Source organism: Manis pentadactyla, chromosome 10 (genome assembly GCF_030020395.1).
Source record: "Manis pentadactyla isolate mManPen7 chromosome 10, mManPen7.hap1, whole genome shotgun sequence".
Taxonomy (NCBI): Eukaryota; Metazoa; Chordata; class Mammalia; order Pholidota; family Manidae; genus Manis; species Manis pentadactyla.
The window spans coordinates 56,787,391-56,804,613 of NC_080028.1; the positions used below are offsets into that span (position 1 = coordinate 56,787,391).

Consider the following 17,223-nt stretch of genomic DNA (forward strand, 5'->3'; position numbering starts at 1 on the left):
GTCTGATGATTCTTTATTTCTTTCCCTTCTTATTCCTCCTCCTCCCTTCTTCATATGTTGGGTGTTTTGTTGTGTGCTCTTTTTAGGAGTGCTCCCATCTAGAGCAGTCCCTGTAGGATGCCCTGTAGAGGTGGTTTTTGGGAGGCAAATTCCCTCAACTTTTGCTTGTCTGGGAATTGTTTAATCCCTCCTTCATATTTAAATGATAATCGTGCTGGATACAGTATTCTTGGTTCAAGGACCTTCTGTTTCATTGCATTAAATATATCATGCCATTCTCTTCTGGCCTGTAAGGTTTCTTTTGAGAAGTCTGATGATAGCCTGATGGGTTTTCCTTTGTAGGTGACCATTTTTTACTCTCTGGCTGCCTTTAATACTCTGTCCTTGTCTTTGATCTTTGCCATTTTAATTATTATGTGTCTTGGTGTTTCCCTCCTTGGGTCCCTTATCATGGGAGTTCTGTGTGCTTCTGTGGTCTGAGAGGCCATTTCCTCCAGTTTGGGGAAGTTTTCAGCAATTATTTCTTCAAAGACACTTTCTATCCCTTTTTCTCTCTCTTCTTCTTCTGGTACTCCTATAATGTGAATATTGTTCCGTTTCGATGGGTCACACAGTTCTCTTAATATTCTATTCTTCATTCCTGGGGATCCTTTTATCTCTCTCTGTGTCAGCTTCTCTGCATTCCTGTTCTCTGATTTCTAGTCTATTAATGATCTCTTGCATCTCGTCCATTCTCCTTTGAAGTCCTTCCAGAGATTGTTTTATTTCTGTATTCTCCCTCCTTAGTTCTTGCATATTTCTCTGCAAGTCCATCAGCATGGTTATGACTTTTGTTTTGAATTCTTTTTCAGGAAGATTGGTTAAATCTATCTCCCCAGATTCCTTCTCAGGGGAGGATGTGGAGGATGTCTGGGTTAGTCTGGTCTGGATCAAACTTTTCTGGCTTTTCACATTGATAGATGCAGTGGTATGCTGTTGACTCATCTGTCAGCTGGGAGAACCAAGACCCTTTCCACTTGCTCCTGGCCTTTCTTTACGGGGACAACAGCGACCCCTAGCGGCTTGTGTTGGGCAGGTGTGTGTAGACTGGTTCTCTGTTTCTTACCCGGCCCCTATGGAGGATGCTCCCTTGCTGTGGGCGTGGCCAACCTCAGGCTGCTGCTCTGCTATGGCTGGTGGCACTGGAGGGGGAATGAGCAGGGGACTGCTTATTGCCGTGAGGGGTCTCAGAGCTGCACTGCTGCCCAGGGGTTTAGGGCGCCCAGAGTTCCCCGGGATTCCCAGCTGCTGGGCTAAGTGTCCTGGGACGCTTCCGTCCAGCTGTGGGGTCCCTGTCCCTTTAATACTTTCAAAAAGCACTCGCTTTTCTTTGTGCCAGGGGTGCCGGCTGTGAGGACCCGCTCACAGGTCTTACTGCCCTGTTTCCGTAGTTTCCAGCACCCCACGCATGCACTGTGTCTGCGCTCTGGTGCAGATGGCTGGGGCTGGGTGTTTAGCAGTCCTGGGCTCCCTCTCCCTCCCCGCTCCAACTCCTCTCCTCCCGCTGGGAGCTGGGGTGAGGGGCCTCAGGTCCCACTGGGCTGCGGCTTGTATCTTATCCCCTTCACGAGGCGCTGGGTTCTCGCAGGTGTGGATGTGGTCTGGCTGTTGTCCTGTGTCTTCTGGTCTCTCTTTAGGGATAGTTGTATTTGTTGTATTTTCAAAAATATATGTATGTTTTTGGGAGGAGATTCCCACTGTCCTACTCACACCGCCATCTTGGCTCCACCTCCTTAACTGTTTCTTTGGGTCTTCATTCCTCTTAAAGGCTCCCATGACATGTAAAATTTAAATAACTTCGTATGCTTTTCTCCTGCTAATCTGTCTTTGTTAGTTTAATCTCAGACCCAGCCAGGGACCCTAAGGGGGTTGAGGAAAACTTTTCTTCTTCACACAAGTCAAGAGGATCTACTGATGTGTTGGAATGTGGGGAGTGAAAGAAAGACAGAATTAGGGATGACAGAAAATAATGTTATTTCCTCAAACAGGGAAAACTAAGGGAAGAACAGGTTTGGGAGTGGAGAGCAGGAATTCTGTTTTTGACCATATTAAACATGACAAACCTAATACATAATCAATGCTTTAAAAAGTTATTTTCTTTGCAAATCACTGAATGTCCTAAAGCCAAGTGCCCTAATTTGAAGAGGAGATAATAATATGGATCTGACAGATTCATGGTTAGCCTTAGTTGACTTAACATATGTGATTCTCAGCCATAAAAAGAAAAGAAATCCTGCCATTTGCAACAACATGAATGGATCCTGGAGGCTATTATGCTCAGTGAAATAAGCCAGGTGGAGAAACACAAATATCATATGATTTCACTTATTTGTGGAATATAAAAACAAAGCAAAATGAAAGGAACAAAACATTAGACTCTTGGACACTGAGAAGTGACTATTGGTTACCAAGGGGGAGGGGAATGGGGAAGGGGGGAGGGACTTTTGAACCACTGTGATGTACATTTGATAAAACTTTAAATATTTTTTAAATGAATAGAGGTTATTAATAATAATGTGTATGTAACTCTTTCCATGTGCCAAGTACTATTTTAAGTGCGTTACATCTATTAATGAATTTAATCCTCCCAAGAACTCTCTGTAAGGAAGGTGCTGTTCACCTCTATTTCACAGATAAGGAAATGGACAGAGTAGAGGTTAAATAACTTGACCAAGTCCACACAAGTAAAAAAGCAAAAGCAAAAACATATTATGAAATGCCCCAATGTACACTGCAGATAATAAATTGAGAAACAGAAGAGACAGACTATGTTAAAGATTTAACAAATATCTATTGACCATCTCTGTGCCAGGCAGTATTCTAGGAACCAGAGATAAGGCAATGAACAAGAGGGACCAAAAGACCCACCTTCATGGCTTAGTCAAGGGAAAGCATTTGGAGAAAGAACTACTTGGGCTTAGCCTAGAAAATGTGTAGGATCTGAATACATAAGGAGGAAAACAGCTGACAAGCTACAGCAGCCCCCTCATGCAACCTGTGACCTGTTTCTGTTCAAACTAAGAACGGTTTTTGTTTTCAAAAGGACAAAGAGAAAGAGGAGGAGGAGAATTATAAGTATGATCTGAACAGCCTTGAAGGAGGAGGAAGTGTACATGGCCAGCAAATGGGCCAGGCTGTACTTTGCCTGGCCAAGAAGCCATACGGAACCCGGAATGGCTGGGGAGCAGATATTCACTGCAAGGGGTGGTGAAAGGACAAGGACAGAGGGGAAGAGGCAGAGGCAAAGGCTGCTATAGTTGATGGCTTATTTTTTTTCTGTAAGTGAGGGGATGGCACTGAAGGAAAGTGAATCCTAGGAAATTTACAGTCCTGAGTAGCTGGTTCTCACACTTAAAAATTATGTATCTAATCTTAGGTGGGCTAAAGGAGTAGTATTTTGATGCACCCAAGAGCAGAACTCTAGAGAATTCTTTCAAAAGTAACTTTTAAAGAAACTGCCATCCTTTTATAAAAGCTCTGCCCAAGAAACCTTAGCAAGTATTTTAGAAGATGACCATCTCAAGCACCTACAGAGACCTCTGCATGCACTTTAAGCTTATCTTTGCTAGAAGAGAAATCTCATTCAGATTCAATTCAAGTTCTGGTCAAACTTCTTGTTGCTATTACCTTCAATTTTTTCCTTAAGAGAGAGAATTCAGTTTTACCTGTATATCTGCACATTTTTTTGAGAAATTTTTTTTGTGTAACTAGAACATGTGACATGAACTATGTAGAGGAATGTGGCCGGACATGCAACATGGAGGGCTGGGGCCCATAGGCATAAAGGACTGGTCTGCTTAGGGGCTTTATTGACATGGCAGCAAGAACAAAGGCAGAATGGTGGTCTCTGTAAGTTAACTAACAAGCAGAGAGACCTGTGCAGTAAAATAAGAAAATGAGAATGGAAAAGGATGTGTGAAGAGTTGGCCTTAAAAAGACGACAGCACCCTAGTAGAAAAGGAGACAGTTTACCTTTCAAGGAAAAAGGAATCAGTTCTAAAAAGCAAAGCTGTCTCCCCCTGAAATCATGTAATTGAAGTGGATAGGAGGATGACTTTGAGATACAACACAGAAATCTGGAAGATTATCCACATTGTCGTAATTTTAAGTAAGGACATAGTGTCCACAGAGGGATGATTAGTCAGCTACGTCTGTGGCTATTAATCAGTATGAGGTAAAGCAATTCTTTGACACCCAGTTTTCATACACTGGAAGGAGCTTAGTATAAGCCACTGAACTATAACTCTAGAATTATTTTATAAAAACTCATAAATAAAAGATTAAGTCATTTATTTGGTATGATTATCTCTCACTGAAACTAAAATGATTACCCACCATAACCTCTGTATTCATTTGCTGTTGTGACACATTACCACAAACTTGGTGGCATTAAACAGCACAGAGTGATCCTCTTACGTTCTGGAGGTTTAAAATCCAAAATGGGTCACACTGGGCTAAAATCATGGAATCAGGACTGCATTCCTTCTGGAGACTCTTGTGGAAAACTTGGTTCCATGTGTTTTCCAGATTTTAGAGGCTGCCCACATCCTCTGGCTTGTGACTCCTTTCCACCATCAAAACAAGTAGTCTTTCTCCAGTTCAGTCACTCTCTTCTGCCTGCCTTTTCCACAGTTAAAGATTTTGTGATTACATTGGGCACATGAAGATAATCGAAATAATCTCATTTTAAAGTCATTTGATTAGTAAGCAACCTTACTTCCATCTGCAACTTTAATTACCCTTTGTCATGTAATGCAACATATTCACAGGTTCCAGGGACATCTTTTGGGGGCTATTATTCTGCCTACCACAGTTTGAACCAAAGTTAAACTATATGGGGCAAGAGGGACATTCAGTCTATCAACAATGCCAAAATCTTAGATTTGTTCAGCACTTTTACAGACATTACACATTCTTCTATATGTCTGAAAGATAAATTTTGTACGTAAGACATGACCAAATAAACTGGTATGACTTTCTGTAGGATTCTTACAGCTCAAAAAAAAAAAGATATAAAACAACTACTGAAATATACTGTCTCTTAAGAAGAGTAACAATATCCTAAAATCATTAAATTTCATCAAAATAAATGTTTATACTGCAGACATTAGAAAAAGCTGAGTATATAGTGTTTTTAAAAACATTTGGTAAAGAAAATCAAATTTTTTTATTCAAGAATATAAATAGTGGTAGTAAGGAAAAAGTCAATTTTGCTTCCAAATATGCAGTGACATTAGCCCACAGAGGTGTTTTAAGTAGAAAAAGCATTTATTTTTTCATTTAATTTTATTATTTTCTTACATACGTGTTTCAAACAAGCTATGAGTCTCTTGGCAAAACAGCCCCATCAAGAGTCTCCCCAAACTCTCCTCTGGGGGACACAGAGACTCAGACAAGGGGAAAAAAAAACACGGCTAGACACCTGTCCCCAGTGGAAAAAGGAACAACACACCTGGAGAGCAGCTCAGACAAAGGGAGCCCAAGAGGGGAAAAACAGTAATTGGAGAGGAGACTGTGTCCAATCGGTTGCTGATTTATACGGTAAATCTATTCCTAAAGGAAAGGGATACAGTAGCAGCATGCTAGGAACTGGGACAAGGTGCGGCAGTGCCAGATTGTATCTCCTGCAAGGAAGTTTTCCCAGCATGGCCTGAGCCAGTTTGGATCAGGTGACCTGTCTGAGACTGCCAGGTATCCTGTGCACAGTGCATTAATGCATTCATTCTTGCACTCGCTTATACTGAGCACTTAACATGCTCTAAACACTGGAGATTAAAAAAAAAAAAAAGTCATAGTACCTATCACATGGCATGTATTTGCATTCGTGCTGGCTCTGTCTCTGCCACAGCGGCTTCTAGAAAGAGGCCCCTAGTTCATTTTTGCCTCCTCAGTGCCTACCAAAGGCTAGGTACTTAATGAGCTAAGGAATAACTTTAAAACGTATTTTTTATAGGGGTCTGTGTTTTCAAACCTACAGTCTATTTGAGTGGACGGGAGGCGGGCGGGTTGACCGATACACACGATGAGAACCGGCACGGCATCTATTCGGAGTGCAAACAACAATCCAGCTTTTTTATGTGGCTGCTAGCGCTGAGCTTAGAGTCAGGGAGTTCGGGGAGAGTTGGAGGGGCGCTCCTCCTCCCCGCGCACAGGAAAGCTAGGATTGGAAGGCCCAAGAAGGGGGTTCTCTCGAGCCCACCTGCCCGCCCTCGCTCCTCACCAGGTCGATGGCCACAATGTCCTGCAGCGCCGCGACTCGCCGGATGGACTTGGGAGGGTTCTCGGTCAGGTAGATGAGCCGGTCGCTCAGTACCACGTACTTCAAGGAGTGCCTCTCCGTGTCGGACACCACGATGCATGACTCGTAGGCGCGAATGGCGTCGTAGACCTCGGGCGGCAGATGCTTCCGTAGGAAAGCGTCCAGCCGGCTGTTAGTGCGCGCGGGGAACCCCGACCGCGCGGGGCAGGCCATGAGGGGCGCCCGCTGCTGGGCAGAATGCCAGGGACGAAGGACGCCTCGGCCGGGCCCCGCCGCCGCGCTGCCCGTGGTGGAACCCGCGCGCGCCACAAAGCCGGCGTCGCCCGCGGGCGCAGGGAACGGGGCCCCAACTTCCGAACCCCACTCCAGGGCCTGGCTCCCCGGAGACAATGGGCGGGGCGGGATGCTGGTCCTGCAGGTTCAGCTCCGTCATGCAGCCCCTCGCCCGTGGGGAGGACATTCGGGGGCTCTCCCCGCCCTGCGCTCACACAGGCTCCCGCCCCGCCTACCCCAGCTATTGAGGACTACGCCATTCCTTGCCAACTGACAAAGGAAGCCGCGGTTTTGAGATGGTTTTGTTAGAAACCTGTGTGAGGTGGAGTTTACTGATTTGTTTTTAAGTAAGCAGAACACTAGAACAACATAACCACAGATTTAGCATTTGATCATAACATTGCCTGGTATAATTCTCTAATTTTTCATGAGTATAAAGTAGGTCTTCTTTCTCCAGCTAGTTTAAAAACTAAGAAAAGGGAATTTTATTATAAATCAATTTGAGTACCCCCCAAGCCTACCTAATAGATATGCTTGTGTTCCCAATGCCTAGAAGGCCCTGTAGACAGTGGGGGCTCAATCTGTGCAGGATGAATGGAAAGGGTGAGGCCTGCATCTTGAAAAAGTGAAGCTTAGAAGCTGAGGAATGATGATTGTGCAGCCTTGACAAGCTGCAGGGTGATAGAAGTACTCCTTACTTTTTACAGACTAGGAATAGTTTATAAATTAGGTTAGAGAGGTGAGATCACAACAGAAACTTGCCTCCACTAACACTAGATGACAACGTTCATTTTCATTTCAAATCCTAAAAAAGTCATTCTCTATCCCTATCCATTCATCCAAAGGTCTGGTAATGAAACCCACGTATGTATGGATACCTATTCACATCTGTCTATCTATGTTTTTTGTTTTGCTCCAGCTACCTGCAACTCAGAATCAAATTATATAGTCTTTATTGCAGTTTATATTCTCCTATTTTACTGTTGTATACTGTGTGTTGTAAGCAATTTCAAATCCTTTGTGGAAAGAGGGTATAAATCAAAGTGCACAAACAGATACTGTAGACTAAATAGCTGCAAAAGGGAACTGAGGAGAAATGTTTGGGTAACCAAACAAGTCTGAGGAACTCGATAGTAGCAAAGAAATAGGAACATTTTTCCTGGAGAGACCAAGGAGAGAAGTGCCACCTGCTGACAAAATCTTAAATGACCTTGCATTTAAAGTTTGTTTAGAGTTTTATACAACTGACTCTTCAGAACTTCAGAACCGGATGAAAAGGAAGCCCCAGAGGCATGACTATTTCCTCTAAAATAAACACTATTCCCTATCTAAACCACGGTAAACACAGAGTTTGTTGTTTCAAACCAACAGAAGGCAAAAGCCCTTCATCTCTGCCAAATATCCACCTCCTAAGAGCCACTCAGAAGCAAATGGCTACATCATAGTGCCAAGCGGAGGAAAAGCATCACTCCAAACTGCCATTCCATGTCTCTAAGGCTTCCTGCTCCATACCTGGCACTAAAAGAAACAGAATGACTGGACCAGGACCAGAAAAGACATCATACCTGTCTATCTGCCAAGAACCCCTTCATACATGAACTTTTGGTGACAAGGACACTAGGCTTCACAAATGTCAGGATGAAGCACAGCAAGCAGGGTATCTGACAAAGTGATTAACAGTTAGGGCAACCTGTGTGAAACTTGTCACTTTGGGGCCTACAGAGAAGGCAGTACCATGGTTTCCAGGCACTTAGTGTTCTATACTGTTGCCAAGGTAACAGCAACATTCAGATTGCAGGAAAGGAGTTTAACAGAAAGGGAAGATCACTGGATTTGGAGTCAGGAGAACTGGATTAGAATGCTAATCCTGTTGCTCAACATCTGAGATTTGGGGAAAATCACTTAACCATTTTGAACTTGTTTTATCACCTGTGAAATGAAACTACTACTATTTGCCCTGCCAACCAAAGAGTTGGTGTGAAGATCAAATGCAACTAATTATGAATTCTAAAAGCACTAAACACATGTAAAGTAGTCATATTTCCTTATCTTTGGTAAGTTTTATGTGGATAATTAACATAGAAAAACCTGAGATAGGCCACCCGAACTCAAGAAGTATTTGGTATAGAGCCTGTGCCATCAAGCACTTGATAGATGAAACTATCAAAAAAGAATGGAGGAACTAATCCCCAAAGGCCTCTCCTTAACCAGAAGAACTTTCACCAGAAGAGCAGAATAGCCTTAGGATCAGGGATGGTCAATTCAATTCGTTTGAAAAGACAGTAGTTAATGAGCATCGGACTCTAGAGCCACATGACCTGGTTTCAAATTTCAGATCTCACAGTAGGTAAATGACTTTGGACAAATTAATCTCTTGGTGCCTGAGTTTCTTCATCTGTGTAGTGGTTTAATAGGACCAACTCCTACTGTTACTATGAGGATTAGCATTGTTTCTAAAGTACTTAGAACTGTTACCTAGAACAGGATAAACACTATAAAACTGTTTTGAAGATAAAATTGAAGAAGTATATGATTCCTGGTACATATATGATCATTTGGTTTCCTATATACAAAATAAAATCAGATTCTTCTTCATTGGATGCTAGCCTTTTTAAACTTTAAAGGCTCAAGACAAAAATCTAATCTACACACACACACACAGAAAAACAAAAGAACAGCATTTTTACTTTTTTCACTGCATTTTTGGTGGAGAAGGATTTCAAACTAGAATTACCCATCAATGGGTCTAGGGATCTATAACTATAGGGGGAAAAAATCCTGGGACAAAATACCTTTAAAACCGAAATCAGTCAAAGGGAGAAATAAAGTTTAAGAAACCCATTTATTTCTTACAAGCAGAAGTCCCATCTCTCTCAACCAGGCAGCAGCAGAAGAGAAAGCTCCACCCAACCTCTCCAGCTCAGATAAACCCTTGCTCACCCAAGTAATTACCTATTGATATGGAGACGAACTGATTTTCTCCACCCCTCAGAAACACCTATTGATATGTAGATGAACTAAACCAGACAAGAGATTCTGGAAATATTGTAATTTTACCCACAGGCCACCCATCCAGAAATCTTGCCTCAATTCCCCATCTTCCACAATGGCCCCATGCAAGAAAACCGGAGCATTGTAACCAGGCTAATAATATAAAATAGCAACAGCAATAAAATCATGATAGTCATCAAGCTGCAGGCTTCAGCTAGGTTCAAAGTCCTAGGCAGATTAAGTGCCTAGCTCGCCTATTCCACAGGCAGGCAGTAGCTGAACAGGTAGGGAATTCAGAGCAATCATCACACAGCTGCTGGTGCCAGGGGGCTCATCCAGGCCACAAGGACTTCCAGTCTTTTTGGTTACACTACCGTCATCTTTGGGGGACAGTCTGCTGTTACTCCAGGAACACACAGGAGGCCAGCTTCCAGGCGTTGTCCCCAAGGTGCCAGAAGGGTCAGCCATCATTGGTCCATGTGTTGAAATGTCCAAGGCCATGTAGTCTCCAGGTTGCTGTGGGACTCAGTCACACAGTGCACTTCTGACAGGGCTCTGCTGACCTCTTCAAACATCAAAGGCAGGCCCCACTAACAGGCTACAGCCTACATTGTCTTCTGCCAGAGGGAGGCTGTGTTGCTAGCTGTAAATCCGGGGAGAGGAAGTCCCAGGGCAAGATAACTCTAAAAACCGAAATCAGTCAAAGGGAGAAATAAAGTTTAAAACTCGTTTATTGCTTACAAACTGTTGTCCAGGGCCGGCTCTCTCCTCTGCTCCTGAAGAAGCAAAACAGCAGGCAAGCCGGCCCCTCCCTTTAAATTCTCAGGTTCAGACACATCCTTGGTTGCCCAAGTAATTACCCATTGACATGGAGATGAACTTCTCTCCACCCCTGAGGATATGGGAATGCACTAAAGCCAGGTGAGATACTCTGGAAATGTTACAATTTCACCCACAGGCAACCCCTCCAAAAATCTCACCTTACAATCTACTCATTCCCCTTCTTCCGCAATGGTTCCTGGGCAAGAAAACTGGAGCATTGTGACCAGACTAATGACATAACAATAACAATAGCAATAAAATTATGACAATCCTCAAACTGGAGGATTCAGCTAGGTTCAAAGTCTTATGCAGATTAACTCCATAGCTCATCCATTCCATAGGCAGGCTGCCAGGGGTGCATTCATGCCACAAGGACTGTAGGAGAAAATAATCTTGAGGGAGATAAGATACATGTTTTAATGACACCAGCATAGGCAAATCTTGTCCATCATGTAGGATACATGCAAGAGAGTGATCTTGTGATAAAACAGTGGCAGGAATGGGATCTCGTCCTGGTCTAGTATACCAGACTTTCACCCCCGTCCCTGAGGGAGTTACAGATGGGTTGATATATAGGACTATGGGAGGTACATGCACTGGCCATAAAGATAAAACAAAACTTCCCTGCAAGATGCTCTTACCTCCTGGACGTTTTGTGTACACTACCATGATCTTTGGGGGCCATTTAGCTGTTACTCCCAGAATACACATGAGGCCAGCTTCCAGGCCTTTCCCCCAAGATGCCAGAAGGGCCAGCCATCGCTGGTCCTTGTGTTGAAATGTCCAGGGTCAGGTCCATTCACCAGTGTCTCCAGGGCTTAATGCAGTTGGGACTGGCAGCAGGATGTTGCTCTGCTGGCCATATCCTGGCTTCAATAGCTCTTCTTTGGTTTGGACATACAATTGTATAGGAGAGGCAGCAAGGTGTGTGAGCATATCCACAGGGCTCAAAGCTCCTTTATGTGGCTTCTCATTCAAATGCTGCAGCACCATCCATAGGTGAACTGACCAACCCGTAGACTATTGGTGTCCAACTTCAGGCCAGATTTCAACAAACCGTTGTACCTCTCTATCATGCCTATCCTAGTAGGATTATATGGTACATGAAATTTCCACTTTATTCCTAATTGCTGCACCCATTCTTGTAATGCATGTCCAGTAAAGTGGGTGCCTTGATCACTCTCAATAACCTGTGGCTGGCCTTAGGCTGCAAAAAGATGCTCCAGGCCTCTAATGGTGGTTTGCTGATCTGCATGACGTGCAGGAAAAGCAACCAATAGTCCAGTAGCTGTGTCCACACAAGTCATGGCATACCAATATCCTTCTGATATGGGCAGAGGCCAATATAGTCTTTTGCCACCTGACAAGGGGTATTGGCTCCCTTACTATTGTCCCATGTTGTTGTAGGACTCAGTGTAAGTTCCTCTTAGAGCACACAAAACACTCCTTCCAGGCTTTGCTGACTTCTTCAAAGGTCAATGGCAAGCCCCACCAATGGGCTACAGTCCACATTGCTTTTTGCCCCACGTGCAACAAACTCTGGTGCAGCCATGGGCCACATCAGAGGCAGGATTTCCTTCTAGCCAGTGCACCTGGGCCAATGTGTCTGCTTCATCATTCCCTGGGGATTCCAAAGGCAAATGGCCAGTCACATGATGTACAGTAACAGTCTTAGTCTGACCAGAGACCCATAGGTCTTGCCACAACTCTTGCCCCCAAAGGGGCCAGTGACCAACCATCCAGTTGGCATGATACCATGTCAGTAGCCACAGAGTCAAGCCCCAATAGACAGCCCACCTGTCAGTGCAGATGACTATGGGGGAGGGCTCCTGGGTGATCACGAGCCATACTGCCCACAACTCAGCCCACTGATTGCTCTTCCCCTCTCCATCCTCCATCCATATTGTCTCAGTCTTAGGATGGAAAGCCACAGCCCTCCACTTCGGGGGCTGCCCATGACTGGAGCCGTCTGTGTCCCAAGCATCTTTAGGTATAGGGGCTTTTCCCTCCTGATAAGGAGTCTCAGCTACCAAAGGCTGAAAAGCAAGTTCTTTCTGCTTTCCACTGGTGTAGGTCACTGGCCCCAATAAGCGTTGGAGTTCTCTACTTACAGAGCTAGTAGAGAGAGCACTGCGCTGCTGTAAATATGTGCCCCATTTGGCCAGTGTAGGTGTCTGTGCCGTGCCATTCCGTGGCCTATGGGTCCAGTCTCGCACCCACCCCACGATGGAATAGGTGGTTATTACCTTGGTTGGAGCTGTTCCAACAATGGGCTCCATAGCCAGCAAGGCGTGGTACTCAGCAGCCAGTTGATAGAGATCAAGGTGTATTGGACCTCTGCTCCTTTCCATAGTTGTGACCAGAATCCAATAGTTTGGCATGTCTGTTCAAGCTGCTGCCAAAGACCACACCCATAACCATCTTTGGTTACATGAACAACTAGTTCACAGGGCTTTGATGAGTCCATTAAATTCAAGGCCTGTATGGCCTTGACTGTCTGCTTGGCAGCAGTAAAAGCAGCTGCATATGTCTCATCCCAGTCCCACCTGATGCCCTTTTGTACCAACCAGTATAAGGGCTTCAGAATTTGTGCCAAGTGGGGGATAAACACTCTCCAGAAAAGACCCCAAAACTCTTGTAATACTGCCACAGTGGTAGGGGTGGAGAAAGCCTGGACCTCGTCTGTAACTGCTTTGGGAACAACTTTAGTTTTACCCGACCAGACAACCCCCAAGAATTTCACAAACAAACCAGGTCCCTGAACCTTGGTGCTGTTCACAGCCCATCTTTTTTCCTGTAGATGTTGCAACAGTCTAGGAACTGCCCCTTCTAAATCTGAAAGAGAATCAGATGTGAGGGTAATATCATCAATGTAATGATACAACTGCACTGTTTGTGGCTTCTTCCATGTGGCCAAGTCCTGGGCTACAAGTCCATGACAGATGGTGGGACTGTAGAGATATCCCTGGGGAAGGACAGTGAATGTCCACTGCCAGCCTTCTCATGTGAAAGCAAACTGTTCCTGGCTTTCCTGTGCTATGTCAACAGAGAAGAAAGCATTAGCAAGTTCTACTACATAATGATACGTTCCCAGTTCATGGCTGAGGGTGTCCAGAATGTCTGCTATAGAGGGAGAGCAGCATGCAAAGGGGGTGTGACTTTATTCAATTCCCTGTAGTCCACTGTCACGCCAGGAGCTGTCTGGCTTTCTCACTGGCCACACTGGGGAATTAAAAGACTATGACCGGACTTTATGATGCCCACCCTCTCCAATTTAGAGATTCTCCAATTTCCTTGTGCCCTCAAGGCAATTTATACTGCTTAGTATTTGTCACCCACTGAGGTACAGGCAGAGCTACAGGTGGGTGCTTAGCATGTCCCTTCAGAATTGCCTTTACCACACATACCCTCAGTCTGAAGTCACCTGCAGTGGTCTGTAACCACAGGTCTTTCAGGATATCTACCCCCAAAATATATTCAGGGGTGGGAGAAATGTACACAGTATACTCCTTTGGGGGTAAATGCCCTATCCCCAATGAGATTTGGACTTTCTTCACTCTAATTGCCTTACCCCCATAGCCATCTATCACAGCAGGGGTCCCAGGAAAATGCTCAGGGTTGCCAGGGATCAGAACATTCATCTCCTGTGTCCACCAGCGCCAGGACACATTGCACATTGTACATTCACAGGGGACCAATGAATTTCTAATTCTACATGTGGCCTCTGGTCCCCACCATTTCCTCCAAGGTGGGGATTTGACCCCTTCCCCCACCTGTCAAACTGCGATGCCCAATCATCCTCCTGTGGGGGTGAGAGCTTAGGAGGATCCTGAGTACTGTCTCCCATGAAGTTTTGCAGGGACACAGGCCAGGCATGAGGCCTTAACTCTGGTTTCCGTGTCCTGGACCTCAGCAGCTGTAACTGCTGCTCTGACTTTAATTGGTGCCACAGTTCTAACAATATTTTATTAGGCTGCCCATCAAGTTTTCTTTCACTAACCTGGCCTTTATCAAATCAACCCACATCTGGGTCCTCGAGACCTTCATGGGGACTTTTGCACTTCTCGTTTCAGTCATGGCCCATACTTCCCTCCATGCCCTTATTGTTTCAAACTACCCCAGATCTGCTAAAGTACAAGTAGCCTCACTTATGGGTTGCCTTAGGTTGGGGGGGCAAGAGTATTCACTAGGGACCCAAAGGGAGACGTGGGAGCTGTATGCAGCACCAGATTTCTCATCCCTACGGTGAACAACTTCTCATCAGGGCCCTGGGGGTCCATGTTATAGATTATATTTTTCATGCCCAGTTCCTACAACATCTGTTGGGGCTCTGCATATATTTTCCAGCTAGTGGGTAAGTGTGGTAAATCACCGATTAGGCCACACTGTCCTGATGGCTGCTGTCAGCCAATCCGGAAGCACCCGATTCCCTGAGGTGTGACAGGCACTTTGCAACCACTGCTGGAGAGAAGGGTGAGTTGTCAGGGAAGCCAATCTACTCATTTCAGAACCCAACGTAACAATGTTTTCCACCGCCATATCCCAGAAACGCAGAAGCCATGTAGGCAGAGGTTCCGATGGCTTCTGCTGATACCGGACGCTCATGTCCACCAGCTCATCCTGTGAATAGGGGAGGAGTGCTCCACAACCTGGGGAGGGGGCGGCTCCTCCCCCCTCAGCAGCCTGCAGTTGTTGTTTTTACTTTCTTAAATACAGGAGGCTGGTGCCTTGGGCGGTGGCTTCAGCAACACATCAGCCCTGAGCTTCACCGTCTCATCTTCTCCCTACACCTCCTCCACCATCTCCAGAAGGTACCGCTCTTTCTTCCCCCTCCCCCAAGACCTTCTGCAACGTAGACTCTCCTGCTGCCTCCCCCTCACCTCTGCCAAGGAATTTTCCAAGAGCATGACCTGTCTTCTCAATAACTTGTCTCTCTTCCTTAAGGGAATCCCATAGGTCATCACCCAGTTCCTCCAAGTGATGGTGAAGTGTCTCTCTCTCCTTGATAATCCTCTCTCTCTCCTCAGTAACAGTTTCCACTATCTCAAAAAAGAGATCCTACAATGCCAGCTGCTGCACTGCTACTCAGGGCCTCTAAAGCAGTCCTCTATCTGATGGAGGGCTTATGCTGCAGCTTCTCGTGCCTCCACTCTTCCCCAATTCTGGGGAAGGCCCCAACTCTCCGGGAGGTTCTTTACCCTAGAACAATTCCCCTCTAGGGGTTCCCCAATTGGAAGCCCCACATATAGGTGGTTCCTGAGTGAAGCTGCACTCTCTACCACTGCAGCCATTGGGGCCTCCCCATCATCCCTAGAGGCAGCCCGCCCAAGGGTCACACCCATTTAGACAGATTTTGGGTTCAGAGGTCCTGCCAACTACCGCCAAATGTAACTCCAGGGGGAAAACATCCCAGGACAAAATATCTTTGAAACCAAAATCAGTCGAAGGGAGAAATATAGTTTAAGAAACCCATTTAATTCTTACAAGCAGTCATCCCATCTCTCTCTTGGCCCGGTTTTAACAGAAGAGAGAGCTCCACCTAACCTCTCCCATCGAGATAAACTCTGCTCGCCCATGTAATTACCTATTGATAAGGAGATGGACTAATTCTCTCCACCCCTTGGAACCACCTATTGATATGTAGATGTACTAAAGCCAGGAGGGAGATTCTGGAAATACTGCAATTTTATCCACAGTATCCCAGGGGTTCCCATCTCCCAACCTGAAACTAAAGACAGACAACATGCATAGAAAGATACTTGAAATCTTTATTAGGTAAACAGAACCTGAATTTTTAAAGGTGGTTAATTTAAGAATCTCCTTGTTTCCACTTAGTATTAATGTATACTGGCAACTCAAATACCTATAACAATTAGGAATCAACTGATAAATGGAGGTGAGATGTCATTATTATAATGAAATCAAAGGAACCATGCAAATGCTTTAAATTTAAACAACAAAAAAATTTCTTTTAGTAAGTAATGCACCAATGCTCTATTCTGTTTCAGGTTTCCTGCTTCACACCCTCTTCCTCTAAGGGAAACCCTATGATTGGACAAGGACTAATAAAGTCATTTTACCTGACCTATTTTCCAGCCTCTTTGTGAAGGATCCCAACATGAATGACTGAGCTTTTGGTGACAATGGCACTAGGCTAACAAGCACCGAGATGAAGCATATGAAGGAAAGAATTTGACACAGAACTTAGTGGTTATCAGCTTACATTACATTATTTTTGGTTCAACACATTTCACAAATATTTACTGAGAAATTATTATCTATAAACTGAATCAGAATAAGACTTATTTCAGTCTTCGAGAATTGATTAGTAGGTTTGATGACCACACAAATGTAATACAAAACAAAAACATATTAAAATATATTAATGACATGAGAAGTTTAAAAACAAAAACAAGCAACATCAAAGAAATGTTGAAACCACCCAGGTTGAGGAAATAATGGAACTCTTGAAGGCGGGAGGTAGAATCAAATAAATGTTCAAAGAGTGAATGAAACATTTCTTTTTTCCTTTTATTAGAGCCTGGTTTTTTTAAGTTTCTTCTTCTTTTTCTTTCTTTCTGATTATGAAAGTACTAAAAGGTCACTGGTGAATTTTTTTAAATCCAAAAAGGTACAAGGAAGAAAGCAAAAATCATCTGCAATCATACCACCTAGAGATGACCTTCAAATACATATGAAGTGGGTTTGAATCCCAGCACTACTACTACTTTTATGCACTTCAGTTTCCTCATCTAAGATGGGGATTATGATAGTACCCACCTCACAGAGTTAGGATTAATGTATAAGTACTTAAAACTGTTTATGGCACATAATAAATG

General features: G+C 44.5%; 1 protein-coding gene and 1 long non-coding RNA gene across 2 annotated transcripts in view; one reads left to right on the forward strand and one right to left on the reverse strand.

Annotated features, from left to right (window-relative positions):
* The window catches only part of C10H12orf56 (chromosome 10 C12orf56 homolog), a 106,705-nt gene extending 100,089 nt beyond the window's left edge, over nucleotides 1-6,616 (reverse strand). The window contains exon 1 of the mRNA XM_036894932.2: nucleotides 6,260-6,616. Coding sequence (XP_036750827.2) covers nucleotides 6,260-6,511 — 252 coding nt within the window. The 5' untranslated portion in view covers nucleotides 6,512-6,616. The remainder of the gene's footprint in view (nucleotides 1-6,259) is intronic.
* The window catches only part of LOC130679095 (uncharacterized), a 173,400-nt gene extending 156,932 nt beyond the window's left edge, over nucleotides 1-16,468 (forward strand). Inside the window, exons 2-3 of the long non-coding RNA XR_008992065.1 lie at nucleotides 15,101-15,195; nucleotides 16,393-16,468. This is a non-coding gene — a long non-coding RNA (uncharacterized LOC130679095). The remainder of the gene's footprint in view (nucleotides 1-15,100; nucleotides 15,196-16,392) is intronic.
* Nucleotides 16,469-17,223: the final 755 nt, after the last annotated feature.